We start from the raw sequence: 17092 nt of genomic DNA on the forward strand, positions 1-17092 counted from the left end.
AGCATATGCCATATGCTGGAATTTCTATTGCTATCGTCGCTCATTGACTTAAATACGAGATACATGCAATAAGAAATTCAAATCAGCGTAATTCTTCTAAAATAGTAAAAAGTATCTTAAAGTAGTTACGAGTAGAATTTAGGATAGTATAATAATCTATATAATAAATCTTTTAAAATTTCAGTGATTATTAAGGATGGATAAATCAAACATGAATATCATGAATATTTAAATATATTTAAATTGAAATTCATACTACTATTGAAACTTAAAAGTTCTGAATAAGAAAAAATAAAAATTAAGAAAAGTCAGAGGATTTATGAAAGTTCTTTTGCAGCAGCAACTTCTTTGGTGATACCAAATTCCTTGTATATCTTTTCTGTTAGAGCACTTGCTCCAAAACGGTCAATGCCTATGGCTTTTTTCTGTCTGCCAACCAAATGTTGATTCGACTTCTATGCTAAATCTAGCCATTATAGCAGCAGGAAGAACACTCTTTTGAGCTCAATTCATATTTTGCATCTTCTAGCTCTTTATTCATGGCTTTAACTCAACTCCTTCAATAGAAATTTCTAGAAGTTGAGATTCTGCTGAGACAAGTTTCTGGTAGCATCAGCAAAGCTTTCTGGAATGTATGTCTGAAAGGTGAAATCAAATGGGAAGCATGATCAATATTCCAGGCACTATTTGATTGAAGTAAGAATGTGAAATGTGAGAATGAACATGCTATTAACTGCTTCACACACTATTCTATATGCTAATTATTAGTTACATAACATTTCAATGGATTACCAATTCCCAGTTCCCTTGCATAGCTTCTACCTCAGTAATTAGTAAAAAGAAACAATGCCCTTTTACACAAAATTAGTAAAAAGAAACAATTCACAACAATAATGAACTTCACTTACCATATAAGAATTTCCATTTTTCAAATATCAAATCAAAATATATAACAAAAGAAACTTTATTAAACAAAAATTTAGAAAAGGGGGTAAGCACCTGTTTGCGTTTCCTGAACCTAGCAGCAGACTCTTGATCATGTGTCTCTACTTCTGAAGAGTGGCCTTGTCCACTGGTTCCTCCACCGCCCTTCTCTTCCCCTTTGCCATCGCAGCTGCCTCTCCTGATTATTACTATTTCTTTTTCAAAATTAACACAGTTAGATCAAAGTACTTACAAGCTTAATCGCACCCTCTTCATTTGTCTGAATATTGGTACCCACACAAAAATTATTAAAATAAATTAATCTGAAAAATCCTAAAAAGAGAAAGCTCACCGAGATAGATATCTCCAAAGGATCCGCCACAGATTTTTCGACCGATACGGAACTTGTTCCCAACTGGAGGCTCCATTAAAGGTCATCCTCTTTTGACTAAAACCCTAAAAAGGTTTGGGAAATTTGAGAAGAAAGACAACACACGAGCAACAGAGTTTGAGCCATGATTTGAAGAAGTAGGTCATGGAGTCGTTGTGGAAGAAGACAGAGGACAGTGGGTAGAGAAAGAAGCATAGGGACACCACGAAGAGGAAGAAAGCAGACGGAAAGGGAGTAGAAGAAAAAAAGAAAGTTCATCGTGATGTGAAAAAGGCAGAGGATAGTGGGTGGAGGAAGAAGCGGAGGGACGACGCGAAGAGGAAGAAGGCAGACGGAAAGAAGGTAGAAGAAAAAACGGAGGTTCATCGTTTGACGAAGAAGACAGAGGAAGTAGGAGGAGGAAGAGGTTGGGGGCACATCACTGTAGCAAGCAGGGTTTAATTCTAAAATTTTATAGTGGGCAATTGTAAAATATTAAAACAATTATTATGTTTAAGTGTAATTTTTAATAAATTAATAATAATTTAAATATAAACCATTAGATCGTTTGTAAATCTAATCTAACGCTTTAAATTTAATGGTGCATCAGATAAGCTCATAAGAGGTGGGCTGATTTTAGACAATCCCATGAGGAGTTATTCCTCCCTGACTAACCATTTGTATTCAGCTAAAAGTAAGTGAAAGAAAGCATGTAATTTACCTTGGTTCCTGCACATTCAGTGTCACATCAATATTATATATATTATCATCAACATACATTTTGGATCTATTCCCTCACTGTTGATAGCTCACGGGTATTCAATAATCAATTAGATCTAAATCCAACTAACAATTTTCACATCACCGTAACAGAGTCAATAAAAGATTGATCTTTTGTACCAACTTTCACAACTAGATACTAGAATGACGAACTCAAGAAGCTACAACAAGAAATTTAAAGTTATAGAGATAAGATTGAAAAATATCAACTTTAATTCAGTTCCTGTTCCTTCCAACTCAACAATTATAGCCCACAATAGTGAGATTTCCAGGAATAGTAAACCTCACTTACCACATAAGAGTCTCCATTTTTTAAACATCAAATAAAAATATATAAAAAATGAAACTTTATTAATAAAAATTTAAAAAAGGGGGTAAGTACCTGTTGCATTCCCTGGACCTAGCAGCAAACTCACTATTCTTGATCATGTGTCTCTGCTTCTGAAAAGTGGCCTTGTCCACTGGTTCCTCCACCGCCCTTCTCTTTTCCTTTGCCACCGTAGCTGCCCCTCTTCCTCCACCACCACTGCCTCCTCTTGATAATAACGAGAGTGTTGGGACTCCACTTGCCACCGTAGCATCCCATTGGCAAAAGGATCAGCTGTGGAGGACGATGAGCCTTCAATGGCGGGCACCTACGAAAACTGATGAGAAATCGGATGATGATTATGAAGAGGAGCAACAGCGGTGACGCGTCGTCATCAGTAACGGTAGCGTTTTTTTAGAAGAAAGCCTCAAGGGTCATTTTCTCGAACGGGTGGTGATTATGGTGAGGTAAGTCTCTGTGAGGGTGGGTTAGGATCATATCTTTCCAGACATCATCGACAGTTTTAGGCGAAGGAGGAAGGGATGAAGAAGGATTTGAGGGATGAGAGGTAGAGGGTCATCACGAAGAGGAAGAAGGCAACATGCAGTTAGGTTTAGTTCTCAAATTTTATAGGAGGGCAATTTTAAAATATAAAAAATTTTGTATCTTTTATTGTAATTTTTAATAAATTATAAATAAATTAAATCTAAACCATTAGACCATTTATTAATTTAATCCAATGCTTTAAATTTCATGGTGTATCAGATAAGCTCAAAAGACTTTAGCTGATTTTAGACAGACCCTTAAAAAAGGATATGTAACAAAAATAATGGAGATCTCCTAAAACACTCAAACATGAGTAAATGAACATGACATAATTAAGAAGAAGAAAATTGAGTTTTCATTAGGCAGTGCAAAGCCTAGTTCCTGGATAAGCTTGAACGAGGGTGCTATTATGACTTCAAGTGTTGTCGACTCTTATTGGAAAATGGAGTTGTTGCAAGCTTTCCACAGGTTCTAGCTGAGAACAGCGAAAAAAAGCTGAGAGTATGCACCATCTAACTAAAAGTTGAAGACTAACTTGGTATGATTCTAAACTTGAAAGAAGTTTTATTGATTGGACCTAATATTAATGTCCTGGAGATTAGCTTTTCTCCAAACTTCAGTTAAATTTGAGTAGAGGAAGAAGCCATGATGTATTAATTCCACTTCACTTCGACGCTTTGGGTTAGTTCGGATGGATGTGAGAGATGCGTTGGTGAAGCATTTGGAAAACAGGGAGTTTTTTATGAGTGGCCCACCAAATGAAGAACAAGATCCTTGGGGGAAGCTAAAGTCTCCAAAGTTCCTTCCACAAAGCTTGGTCTTAAAGCAAATCAAAACAAAATTCAATTAGATCATCGAAAAAATAGTAAGCTATTTTGTACCCACCAGCAACATCATACTTTTCAAACTTATTATGCACCCAAATAATTTCATCTTTCCCTCTCCCAATCTTTTTTGACAAAATTCTCTAATTAATACCATTTGGGAAAATGGATTGCACTTAGCGGAATCTGAAAAATGTGAAGGGATGGAAACCGAGGATAAGACTTTGATAGTGTTTGCAATCGCAATCTTTTAAGTCAAACATTTTTTAATAATTTTGCACCCCTCCAATATACTCTTCTAGTCCCACATGAAGGTGAGTTTTCTACCTTAGAATTTAGAGTATTTGTATATCTGAAGTATTTATCTTTAAGCATTCTAGCTACTGGAAAGTTTGGTTTAGTATTGAGTCTCCAAAATTGTTTGGCCAATAAGACTATATTCCGAGCGTGAAGATCCTTAAAATCCAAACCTCTTTTAGTTATAGGCCTTGACATTGTTTCTCAACTAACCCACACCATCTTTTGTTCAGCTCCTTTTTGTTTCAACCAAAATTGAGCAATAATACCGTGAATTTCTCTAATTAAAATGTCAGACAATAAGAAACAAGATAGATAGTATATAGGTATGATTTCACCAAACACTTTGATTAAGATATGCTTTACCGTAGTGGAGAGAAGACGTCTTTCCACCTTTGAACCTTATTCTTCACTTTCTCTTTAATCAATGCAAAAGTAGCCTTTTTTGAAACGATGAATAATAGAAGATAATCCTAAATATTTATCCTGTGCTCTAATATACCTAATGTTAAGAATTGCAGCAAGGGATAACTGTGTGTTAGAAGGAGAATTGTTGCTGAAAAATAATGTTGATTTATCTAGGTTCACTTTTTGGCTACTGTAGCTTTCATAAGAATCAAGCAGATTAAAAATATTGTCACAACTATCATTATTAGCTTTATAAAAGAGGATTGAATCGTCTGTGAATAGTAGGTGGTTTATTATGGGGATTCTTCTGTTGATCTGAATACCATTGATGAGTTTGTTTTGTTTTGTTTTATAAAACAAAATTGATAAACTTTTTGCACAAAAGAGAGAAAACGTAAGGGGATAGAGGGTCGTCATGTTTGATACTTCTACTTAGTATAAAAAGCCTAAATGGTTGACCTTTTACAATCACAAAGCAAGAAATAGTGGTCACCATTATTTTATATATCCACCTGGGAATAAAACTCATCTTTTCCAGCATAAACCAAAGAAAACTTCGTTCAATCCTATCATACACTTTGCTTATATTTATCTTGATTTCTCCAATCCACTTTTTTAATTTCATATCTTGCATGCATTCATGAGCAATTAGGATGTTATCGGAAATGAGTCTTTTTTTTGAGAAACGTGCTCTAGTTTGGGCTAATAATCAGCTTACCAACAATACCTTTGGAATGATTTTGGAGATAACCTTGTACACAACTAAAATGAGGTTGATTGGTCTTATTTGAGATATGTTTGTAACGTCAGGTACTTTTGGAATGAGGAAAATCTGAGTGTGGTTAAAATTTTTAAACATTCTTCCACTAGTAAAGAAGCTATGCACTGCCTTTCCACTAGTAAAGAAGCTCTGCACTGCCTTACAAACATCGCCACCAATTAGGTTCCGAAAGAGTTGAAAGATTTTGCTAAAAACCATCTTCTAGGACACTTTGAGGATGAACACTGGAAATTTGTTTTTAATTTCCTCCAATGAGTTTGGTTTCAATAGTAGGGGAAAACAATATGAAGGAGAGTGCCTTTCCACCTTCTCCACATCTATATTATGACAAGAGAAAGAATCCTTCATCCTCAACTTGCCAAATTCGTGAGCGGGACAAGACCACCGTCCTTACAATATCAATCATACTCATATATTAATCATCCTTAAAAATCATAATCACTTTATAGGATAATGAGCTAACTTCTATAATTCTCCATTTAAAATTCATTCTTAAATTTCAAACATTCCCACAAAAGTTCAGAAACCATTCCATTTTGTTAAATCAAATTTGAATACTTTTAAATTCACTAAAACTCCTCCAAAACATACTCCTTTCTTTAGTAAAACCAAAATCAAGTAAAATAATTCTTTAATCAAATTAAACAAAACAAAACTTCCAATTTCTCATAAAATTTCGGTAGCATTTTCTCTAAAACTCAGACTTTTGCCACCCTTCTCGCGTCCCATCTAAACCATTTCTCAAACTCTTTTCAAATCATTTCCAAATCTTAATTCACTACCAGTAAAATCAAATCAGTTCCAGTAAATCACAATCTAAACCAACTTCAACATAATCAATTAAGAATCTTAATTTCTAGCCACCATAACCAATCAATAATTCAATCAAACAAATGATTAGAGTCATCCAAAATAATTCAATTCAAACCATAAGAGTTACGAAAATCATAAAAATACTTTTTTCGCATTAATATCGATTTGTAACAATTCTTGATAGTAAATTGAGTTTAAGAGATCGCCTATAACTTAACTCGTCGAAACTCACAAAACCAAACGCATCAAAACCCCTTTCTACTGGCCTGCAGCAGCGGCAGCCGCAATTCCAGCTCCATACCCTTTCTGCAACAACCGCAACAACTCTAGTTGCTACATGCAACCTCGAAAGCTCAACCAGTACAAAGAAGGAACCTAGTACTGAGTAGCCGCAACTCCAACCGTTGACTTTGGTGACCAGAGCGGCAGCGTGGAGCTCGGCGATGGTGGCTGGCCCCAGCAGTGACGGCAGGAACGGACCTAGCTCCTCCTCATCGCATCCTCTCTCCCTGAGCCATCTTTCTCTCTCTACGAAGTCCACACCACCATCACGACGGTGTCACGGGATTCGGAGATAGCGGCGGACGGAGCCTCAGTGACAACGGTCTCGTCCTTTACGGCACAGTTTCTCTGTCATGGCGTCTCTTCTCTCAATGGCGCTCTCTCCCATGGCGCGACACGACGACGATGAAACAGAAAGCTCCTTGCATGCGACAGTCCAGTGGCTTGAACAGCGACGATGGTGGTTGGGCGTGACAACGACTCCTCCGACAGTGAGCTCGTAGCAGCTCCCTCTGGATCTCTCTCTCTCTCTCTCTCTCTCCTCGATTCTCTCTGACAATGGTGGCGCGGCGGGAGGACGCGGTGCAGTCCCCCTCTCCCTTCCCGATCTCCCTTCTCCTTCCGACCCCCCTATTCTTTTCTTTCTTTCTTCGCTTCTTTCTTTCTTTCCCTTTCTGCCGTGTGGAGGTGTAACAAAGGGGATATGGCAGTGGCTAGGAAGGGAAATTAGGGTTATAGTTGTGTGTGTTGAGTTTTAGGGTTAGGGTTTTGGTAGTTTAGGTAATTTTAATAAAATTAGGGATAATAGAGTAATTAAAAACTAATTTTAATCCAATAATAATATTTATAAAAATAATATTTAACTATCAACTTAAAATTTATTTTCAAATAAATATTCTAATTCAATAATTAGAGATAATTAAATTAATTTTTTATTCATAAAATAAAGTTAAATATTTAAATTAAAATATATAAAATTCTCGTTTTTTTAATTATTAAAACTCTAAATAATAAATAAGAAATCGTCCAACTTATATATAAAAATATCTGAAAATATAATTTTAAATAGATATAATAAGCCATAAGTAACTTATTATTTAATTTTCAAAGATATTGGTTCTTACAAAAATTCCTTTCCTTTGTTAATAAAAGTAAAACTTCAACATATTTTATACTATAGTAATTGACAATGCAAATATTAATAGACCTTTGTAAGGGACCCAAATCAGCTTAAGGGATTTTAGATTCTACAAAGATCTTAACAAAGTGATCATCTCTTAGCACTTCTTCACTTTCATATTCTTACTCTGCTTCTAAGATCATATGAGTAGTTTGGGAACTTCATAAGTCTCAAATTGAACCTTTTTAGCTTTTGTAATTGTCCTTTATATTCAATTTACCCTTTCTTGAATATACTTATACTTATTGACTAACATATTCATCACATGCAAGCATAAACATTACTATTTTTCTAGGAGTAAACTACCATTTATATCCACGAAAGTTGAAAACGCTAACATATCTACCCATAGAAAAAGAAAATTACCATTTCTACCCATGAAATATGGGTTACGCACAACAAAATTATCCAAAAACTAAAAAATTACCTAAAATCCCTAAATTATCCTTATTTTCACCACCACACCACCTCCTTCACCCAATCACTTTTCTAACCCTAATCCTCTTCACCCTGCTACCACCCCTCTTTTCCTTTCTAATATCAAATTCCACCACCACTCCCTTCACCCACCACCACCCCTCAACCTCTTCACTCAATGGTGGCTCCCGCTACCCTCTGCAACCGTCACCGGAACCCTCGCTATCGTTCACGGATTTACCGGCGAATCCAGCTGGTTCCTCCAGCTCACCGCCATCTACTTCGCCAAGGCCGGATTCGCCACCTGCGCCATTGACCATCAGGGCCACGGCTTCTCCGACGGCCTCATCACCCACATCCCTGACATCAACCTCGTCGTCGACGACTGCATCGCCTTCTTCGACGAATTCCGCTCTCGCTTCGATCCTTCTCTTCCTTCCTTTCTCTACTCCGAATCCCTCGGCAGCACAATCGCGCTATTAATCACTCTCCAATACCGCGACTCACTGGAAAATGTCTCATCCGTGAACCGAGCGTGAACTCTGATTATGGTATCATCCTCTTCGGGGGTGAAGGCCTGATGCTCCACCTGCGGGGAGACACCATCGGAACCTGCAAAAAATGGGTTGGTTCATGAACCTGTAATGAAGAACAAAGCAAAAGAAAATCAGGGAAAAGGTAGATATAACAACGGTAGGGATTAGGCAACGATGGTGGTGGTTCTACGACGTAGAAAGAGGTGAAGAGGGTTGGCTATGGCGGCGATAAGGTAGCGTGAAGAGGAGGGTCTCTGACGCAGTAGGCTCTGGTTCGAGGCCGATGGTAATGGTGGTGAGGAGAAGCTGGCGCGGTGCTCCTGGGCTCGGCGTAGGTCTGCGACGTTGCTGGCGGAGAAGGGGGTGAATAGTGATAAGGAGGGTGATATGGTGGTATGTGGTTGATGTTGGAATTGGGTGGCTGAGAAAAATGAGAGAGAGAGAGAGAGAGAGAGAGAGAGAGAAAGAAGGGAGGAGATGATAGTGGTGGAGAGAATGGTAGTTTAAGAATTTTATTTAATTTTTTAGGGTTTGGATAATTTTGCTTACAAAAAATTATTTTTTTTATGGATACAAATGGTACTTTTCATCTTCTATGGGTAGATATGTCAGCGTTTTCAACTTTCGTGGATGGAAATGGTAGTTTACTCTTTTTCTAGAGTTGAACACATGACTTAACACATTTAGACATGAATGATCTACTTGATGGTTATGCTAAAACGTGATCTTGGATGATGATGAGAGTTCAAATATGGTGAGAATGGCTATTGCTCCTTCTTGAGTTTCCTCTCACTCATCACTCTCCATTTAGCTTCTTGGAGAAAATGGAAGAAATAAAGGAAAGAAAAAAGATGAGTATGTGTGCACACAAGAGGGAGGAAAAACTTCACCCTTGGATATTTTGTATCGTATTTTGCTTTTTTTAACAAAGTCTCTTCTACTATGCCTAAAATTTATTTGTAAGATTCAAAAATAAAGGGGTGAGTCTCACCTTATTCCAATACTACTTTTAGACAAATTTAGCAGAAGTTCTATCGGCATCAAAAAGTTCTCCTTTCAACAAACCGAATTGTCTAATTCGAATTTGAATTCGTATAATGAACTAAGCCAATTTTTTCTTATTTTATCTTCACTTAATTTTAATCATCAAGCATGAAGTAGCAATTATTTGAAATTATAACATAAGCTGATCTATTTATAATTTATAAAAAATTTCGAAGGTCGAAAGTACAATTATTTTTCTTCTATTTATATCAGATTAAGCTTAATATTTTCCTCCAATGAAATAAAAAATATTTTTAACTAGAATAAATAAATACTAAATTTATATTAAAATTATTATTTCTTAAAATTTGAGATGTTATATAATACATTAGAAAGTGGCCCAATGATGAAATTATCCATACTTTCAAACAAGTTGAACTATATGTATAATTATCACTATTATACAGTACATTTCGAAAAGTTTTCTTTTGTGTACAATAGAAATTGGCCCCTCTTGCTCACATTTCTTAAGGATTCTTTCTTTCACTTTTTTCATATTCTTGGTCATGTTTAAGTATATAGTAATTACAAGTATTACATATTCTACAAATTTTATTCTGCTAAGGATGCATACAACAATCGTAATTAGTGCAAAAATTAATTTAAGAATGGGGTGAAGGGTAGTGTCATGCACCTTTATTATTGGATGTGTCTGGTGTAATACCAAATTATTGTGCTGCAAAACACCATTAAGAAAATCGAACCATGCGTTTTCTTTTTCCAAAAAATAAGACTGTCTGATTTCTTCTCTCATACCTGCATCTCTCCTTCAATTACTCTCACCTCTCACTTTCATTTTCATTCCTCACAAAACAGACCACTATTTCTTATTTTTCAAATTTTAAAAGATGCTAACCTTTAATTTAAATTGTTCGAATTAGATTTTTTCCAATATTTGTGTATAACACCAAAGCCGGTATTACTTTTGAGATTCATACAATTTTTTGTAATATAGAAAAAAAGGGGTTAAGTACGATTTTGGTCCCTAAGTATTAGTGGGGCCCACAAAAAAAAGAAGAAAAGAAGTGGCATAAAGCCACGAGGGAGAGAGAACGAGAGTAAGGCTCTCTTCTTTGAAAAAGAAAAAAAAAGAAACAATAAGGGGAGAGAATGGGTTTTCAACACCGAAGAGAAGAAGAAAATTGGGGGAAAAGAGTAATGCCATTTTGATCCGATTAAACTGGTAAACTTACTCCATTTCTTATGAAATTTTAATATGTTATTCCTAGTGTAGAGATGAACATTAGAATATAACTTGCTAGTTGTATTGCCTTCTCTTTTGGCTGATTTGAGATACCCACAATATGTTGATTCCATTAGTTTTGATGATGTATTTTGTTGATTGTTGAGATGCCCTAGTGTCACTAGGAAGACTGTTTGTGTACCCATTATTCTGATAGTGGAAGATTTTACTAGACTAGGTCCCGTTAGTCTTTTGTCCCTCTTTTGGGGGTTTTCCCACGTTAAAATTTTGATGTCTGATTATTTAATTTCAGTCATTATATTTGTTGTTTGGAGTATCTTTGGTATTGCCCATTTAATTGCACAGGTTGTGAAAAAATTATTTTTGGTACTTTCGCTATTAGATATGTTCTTGTTTGAACCTTTGTTGAGTTTTTCCAACAAAGTAGTATCTATAGCTTTGGTTGTTTATCTCTGTGCTGATTAAATGGAGGAAAATACTCATGGATCGAATATGGTCAAATTGGATTCCCAAAATTATTCAATTTGAAAGACTCTCATGGAAGATATGTTGTATAGCAAGGACTTGTATAAATCAAAATCCTCAAACAAATGTTATTTTGTCCTATATGTTCATGTAGTGTTATAATACAGTGATCGGTTCAGAGGGTTGACTTGCCAACTGTACTTTTTCGTTCGATCTCTTTTGAAAAAGTCCCTATAATTATTTTAATAGTAATTTCATAGAAAGCAAACAACTTTTAAGACTGTGATATAATACTAAAAGGAAAATCATAGATGTCTTTTATATTTATCTTATTTTTATTTTTCTTCCACTAATAAAAAAGAGTAATTCTTTTAACATTTCCCATAATAGAAAGCTATTATTTATGTGGAAGTTAAGTGTCTAATTAAAAAATTAAGGAGGGAAAAAGTATACATAAGAGACAAACTAACTAAAAGGGAGAATTATTGAGGAGCCAAAACAATGAAAAAAGTTTTGATGCATCAAATAAATAGTAATGAGTTGTATAAATATAGTTAGAGTTGTTTTTACATATTCAACGATTCATCACATGTGTTGTATTGTAGTTTGACTAAAAAAATGATTTATCTTTAAGGAGCGGTACTGTTGCAATATAAAAGTAAAAATCAATTTAGTCTAATTTTCAATTGAACGGTTTTTTTTTTGTTTTTATTAAACCACAACATGAGGTCCTAGGCATTGAGCAAATTATTAAATAACGTTGCATGTATAAATAAAAATGTGGGTCCTCCTTAATTTGATCAATTAATTGATTCTTGATTCTCTATTATGTTTAATAATTTCTCTCTCTCACTTCTTGTGTTTCATGTATGTAACATGCACAAAGAAAACCCTATATATTGCATGAAAATAAAAATAAATAAATAAAATCTCCCTCCACGAACAACATATATATATATATATATATATATATATATATATATATATATATATATATATATATATATATATATTATTTTAGGTCATCCACCACTCCATTAAGCAAAAGGATTAAGTCGTCGGAAATTAAGAGCCATATTATGTGCCCTTCCCATTTAAATGATGTTGCTAGATGCTGACCACACAAGATAATATCAACATATATAGTTTATACTTTATATATATGCAATTAATTATTAATTATGTGAATCATGAATCACTTTACTGTCTCTATGAAAAAACCCCTCCTTTTTCTTCCCTGCCCCAGTGACCACCACTAATATTTAAGATTGTGTAGTTCAAGTTTAATTAATAAAATATACTGATAATTAATGTATATTATAATCTTAATATTCTATGATTATCCTTTTATGGTTAGATTAATTAATTGACTTGGCTGTTGGAGTATGTTAGTGGCCATTCTTTCATGAAATTCATGAGGATTTGTAATGAGGCCAACTGGCCAAGTGGAAGAGGGAATGCTATGCAAAGGAGATGGAATCATATATGTGTATTGAAGGGAAGATAGAAATGGATATATATCAGAAAAAGTAGAAATTCACGTACAATTATTATGTGAAGTTGAAATTTAAAAATTATTAAATAATTTAATATATTTAATTAAATTATTATTAAATAATTTTTAATTATTAATTTTATATAAAAACAATAACTACATATAAATTTTACTATCAGATACTAAGAACTTTCTTAATATCATCATATTTCACCATTTCTTTCTTTTAATTTGATTTGGTTGCATTATTTTATTCAACCTCACTCTTAATCTCCAAGTTGTTAAACTTTTTGCAACTTACTTTGATTCTGACTATTATTATTATTATTATTATTATTATTATTAAAATATCATGCTCTTTGCAAGACACGTGTTCTTGAAGATACCCAATAATATTCAAGTCCTTCTTATATGCCCTCATACTTTGATATATTCAAGCAAATTTTTGTGAGAATTTCTTTGATATATTAATTTTCCTTTTTAAAATTTCCAAAACAAAATTATATTAATTTAATTTTAAAAAACATATGCAAAATGCTTTATTTATTACTGAATTGACAGAGAACTTTTTACTCTTGAATTATATAGAAAGGAGCATTTTTTTTTAACTATGGAAACTGCAAAATTGCATATAGTAGTAGTATGGGGGTAAGTTGGAAAGAGAGAAAAAGAAGGGGAAGAATGACAAGTGCAAAAAGTATAAGTGTGAAGTGAGAGAAAGTCACATAATTAAAGGGAGAGATAAGATATGATGATGATGATATCACATGGATAGAAAGGAACGCATAGACATATGTAGTATGTGACTGAAAGTAATAATAAATAGTTAATTACCAGGAACTCAATAAGTGCGCTTATGATGTAGATATGATAAGTTGTGAAGAAAGCGTCGCTTAAGAAACCGCCGAGAAGTGCGAGGAGGAAGGCAGTTCCCATGAAATTAGTTACATTGTTAGCGGATCTAGATGGAGACATATGCATGTACTCTCTCAGGTACAACACCAAGTTGCTTGCATTCGCCAAATACGCTAGGTTCTCCAATATCTCCACCACTACATACGCACATTTAAACAAAAAAATAACTTCATCCATACTTCTTGGATTCAGTGCTTGCTACATCATACATACATCATCTTGTACGTACTACTATATACTACATAGTACGCAGAGATATAAGCAATTTTGTATTATTAGGCTGATGATATATAGCTGAAAAAATAAATTAATTAATTAATTAATTAAAATAAACTAAATTAGTCCCATGTCCCATGTGATTCAACTTTGTTAATGTGAGGAAGATAATTAAAAAGGAAATGAAAGTCTTTGGTTGTGTTTGAGTGTTGTTTTAATTGGAGGAAAAGAATTACATACCGAGAACGAAGGAAGCAGCAAGCATGCCACCGTGGCGGGTTCTGAGAGCGGGACGGTTTCTCCAATCAACATAGCCTTCCCATGTATTGGATTGCTGTGCTTCTAGTTCCTGCAACCACAATAACAATTTCTACTTGTCAAGATTCATGACAAAACCAGTGTTTCTATTAACATAATAATGTATTTGTGATGAGTTAGTTACCATGGGTGGCTAGAAAGAGATAGAGAGGAAGAGAATATTAAGTTTGGAGGGTTGGTGGTTTCTTTGTGGTTGGGAGAGAAGGGATATATATATAAGGTGGGAGGAGAAAGAAGGAACCAAGAAATGAAGAAAGAAAGAAAGGGTAAGGAAGAAGCTAAGATGGGAACTATACGGTGGTCTCTCTCTCTACACGCACTAGGTATTAAGTAACACTGCTAACAATCAACAATTTGACTTTCTAAATCTTCATCCGTTTCACATTACCTAGCTAACAGTATTTCCATTATTTTAATTTGTTAGCTCTGCCCCTGTGCCTCCGTCATTAAGTGTTTATATTATATTCCACAACACTAGATATTTTTCTCTATTATGGTTGGGAGTATATATATATATATATATATATATATATATATATATATATATATATATATATATATATATATATATGGTCATCTGGGAGGTTCGAATAATGCCTTAAATTAGGCATTAAATAATTTGATTTATTCTTGTATGGGAAGTGCTAGGTAAATAATGACTTTTTTGAATAACATAAATAACTACCAATCAAATAAAAATATATTATATCTCCAAATTACCTACCTAAATGTTAATATTAAAATAACTATTCGTATACCTAATAAAATAAATATCCGATATATTTATTGTTCACATTATTTAGTATTTTCATTGTTTCTATATTTTTTTTCTTGTATTGCTTCATTTTTCAGGGACCCAAACCCAATTGAAGATGATATAATTAAATCTGAAAAAAAAATAAACATGATATGGATAACTAATTAGTTGATTAAAAAAATCACTCTGAAAATATTACTAAAATAATAAAATAAAAAATTAATTATTATTAAATTTATAATTTTTTTATATATAAATTTTATTAATTTAATTTAAAAATAATTAATTTCTCATTTTATTATTTTATTAATTTTTTTATTTTAGAAAAGTTGCTCCAATTGACTCAACACTAGTGAAGTAATAAGTTTGAAAGTTAAATTAATAAAGTATTATCAAATTTAAAATATAGAAATAAAACTCCATGAATAATATACAAATGAATATAATATTATTATATTAAAATGAATTTTAATATTATTTTTTTATTTTATCAGAGAATCGTAAGTTCTTGACGACAATTGAATAAAATCAGAGTAGGGATATAGTACCAAAAAAAGAGTAGAGATATTTGTAAAAAATAATTCAACACTCAAATCAATTTGTATAGAGTATTATCATGCATGTCAAATAATGGGCATCATATGCTTATTTTATTATGCTTCTTTTTTGGTTTCCTATATTACTCCAAATTTAGTAGATTTTGGATTAATTTATCACAAATCTAAATTTTATTTAAAAGCTTGTGTTAGCCAATAAATTATTGTAATTGTTGATAATTTTTTTAGTAAACAAATAAATTGAGACCAATCAAATTGATTCTTATTTTATTATTAATGGTCGTTGGTTTAAATTTAAAAGAAAACATATATGAATGATAAGAAAATATAGTGAAAGTGTAAAGAAATTGAGAAAAATTATAAGCAACATTATAAGTCAAAATTATTCCATAGTTTACATTCTGATACTATATATAGCAAGTGGATCGGATGAGTAACAAAAACAATTAAAAAATAACTGTATTCTCTTATTAGTACTAACTTCTTATACTTAAGAACACTTTTTAAGATAATAAAGTGATCTTATATTAATCTTGATCAATTTGTTTATCTACTCTATTAGCCTTCCTCAAATTTAATGTCACTTTTTTAGAAGTTATTTTAAGATTATATTTGAATTTATCAAACGACTTCATATACTACAAGAAATATGTCGAGTACTATCGAATTTAGCGTCTCAAGTTACCGTCAACTTTATCAATAGATTTATGAAAGGTTTTGTGATAAAATTTATTACGTCAAAGAGTTACCGGTGGATTGACTTTTTTTACGGTAAATTTGTGGGTAATACTTGGTGAAAAATGGGAGAGAACTTTAGCGTCGGATTTACTGTTGGTAAAATCTGACGATAAGCTATTTAAGTTAAACGTTGCGTTTTGGTGACATGCAAGGAGTTACCGTCGGATTTATTCGACAGTAATAGCCCTAATTCATTTCGAAAAGCCTCTCTCTCTCTCTCTCTCTCTCTCTCTCTCTCTCTCAAGCCATCTTCTTCGTTTCTCTCTGTACCCGTTCCCGCCGTCGCCGCTCTAGCCCTGGTCTCTCACCGCCGCCTCTCCCTCTCACAGAAATCAGCCAGTTTCCCGTCGTCGCACCACACCGTCGTCGTCGTCCAACAACGCACCGCCGCCGCTGCATCTCCCTCGGTTGCCATCAAGTTTCATGAATCTCCCTCTTATATAAATTATAATTTAAAATTTATTTACATGTTAATTTAGGGATTAGTTATATGTTAATTTAGGAATTTAGAATTTGATTATTATATGCTAATTTAGGATTTAGGGTTAACTTAACGTAAGATTTACATTTTGGTTATCAAATGATAATTTAGGTTTTATCCGTATTTGTTCTTAGTTATTAGTTATTATAAAATATGATTTGTGTTGATTATGTTAGATTTGTGTTGATTATTCTTGTTATTAAAATTGGTTTAATGAGAAGAAATTAAAATAAATTATATGATTTAGTGTTTGTTTATTTTACAAAGTTAGATTGCTTTGAATATCTATTAAATATACTGTGTATTTGAGTGATTAGTAAAAATGATTGAAGCTTCTTGGTGGGTAGATTAGGATTCCAACCCTTGTATGTTGGTTTGGATGGATATTTTGTTTGGATGGAACCCTTAAGGGGGTGGAGAAATTCGAATTTTTTAGG

The 17092-nt window shown here is 33.3% G+C and overlaps 1 protein-coding gene across 12 annotated transcripts; it reads right to left on the reverse strand.

Moving 5' to 3' along the window:
* Window positions 1-154: 154 nt before the first annotated feature.
* Window positions 155-14576, reverse strand: LOC107643409 (protein NRT1/ PTR FAMILY 4.6). 12 transcript variants are annotated; one of them, XR_015883640.1, is made up of 6 exons: window positions 14247-14576; window positions 14045-14153; window positions 13508-13725; window positions 2457-3746; window positions 1000-1133; window positions 155-638 (listed from the first exon to the last, which is right to left on the reverse strand). XR_015883640.1 is itself a non-coding variant. In XM_088488625.1 (6 exons), exons 1-5 carry the CDS (start codon window positions 14247-14249, stop codon window positions 1037-1039), a joined length of 531 nt encoding a protein of 176 aa, XP_088344751.1. In that variant the 5' UTR covers window positions 14250-14575; the 3' UTR covers window positions 155-638; window positions 1000-1036. The 12 variants fall into 12 exon arrangements, 4 of the variants coding, with proteins under 4 accessions (XP_088344751.1, XP_088344750.1, XP_088344752.1 ...); XR_015883639.1 differs by having other exon boundaries at window positions 1000-1139; XR_015883638.1 differs by having other exon boundaries at window positions 1277-3746.
* Window positions 14577-17092: the final 2516 nt, after the last annotated feature.

The sequence above is a fragment of the Arachis ipaensis genome, chromosome B5 (assembly GCF_059453495.1).
Source record: "Arachis ipaensis isolate K30076 ecotype BB chromosome B5, ASM5945349v1, whole genome shotgun sequence".
Lineage (NCBI taxonomy): Eukaryota > Viridiplantae > Streptophyta > Magnoliopsida > Fabales > Fabaceae > Arachis > Arachis ipaensis.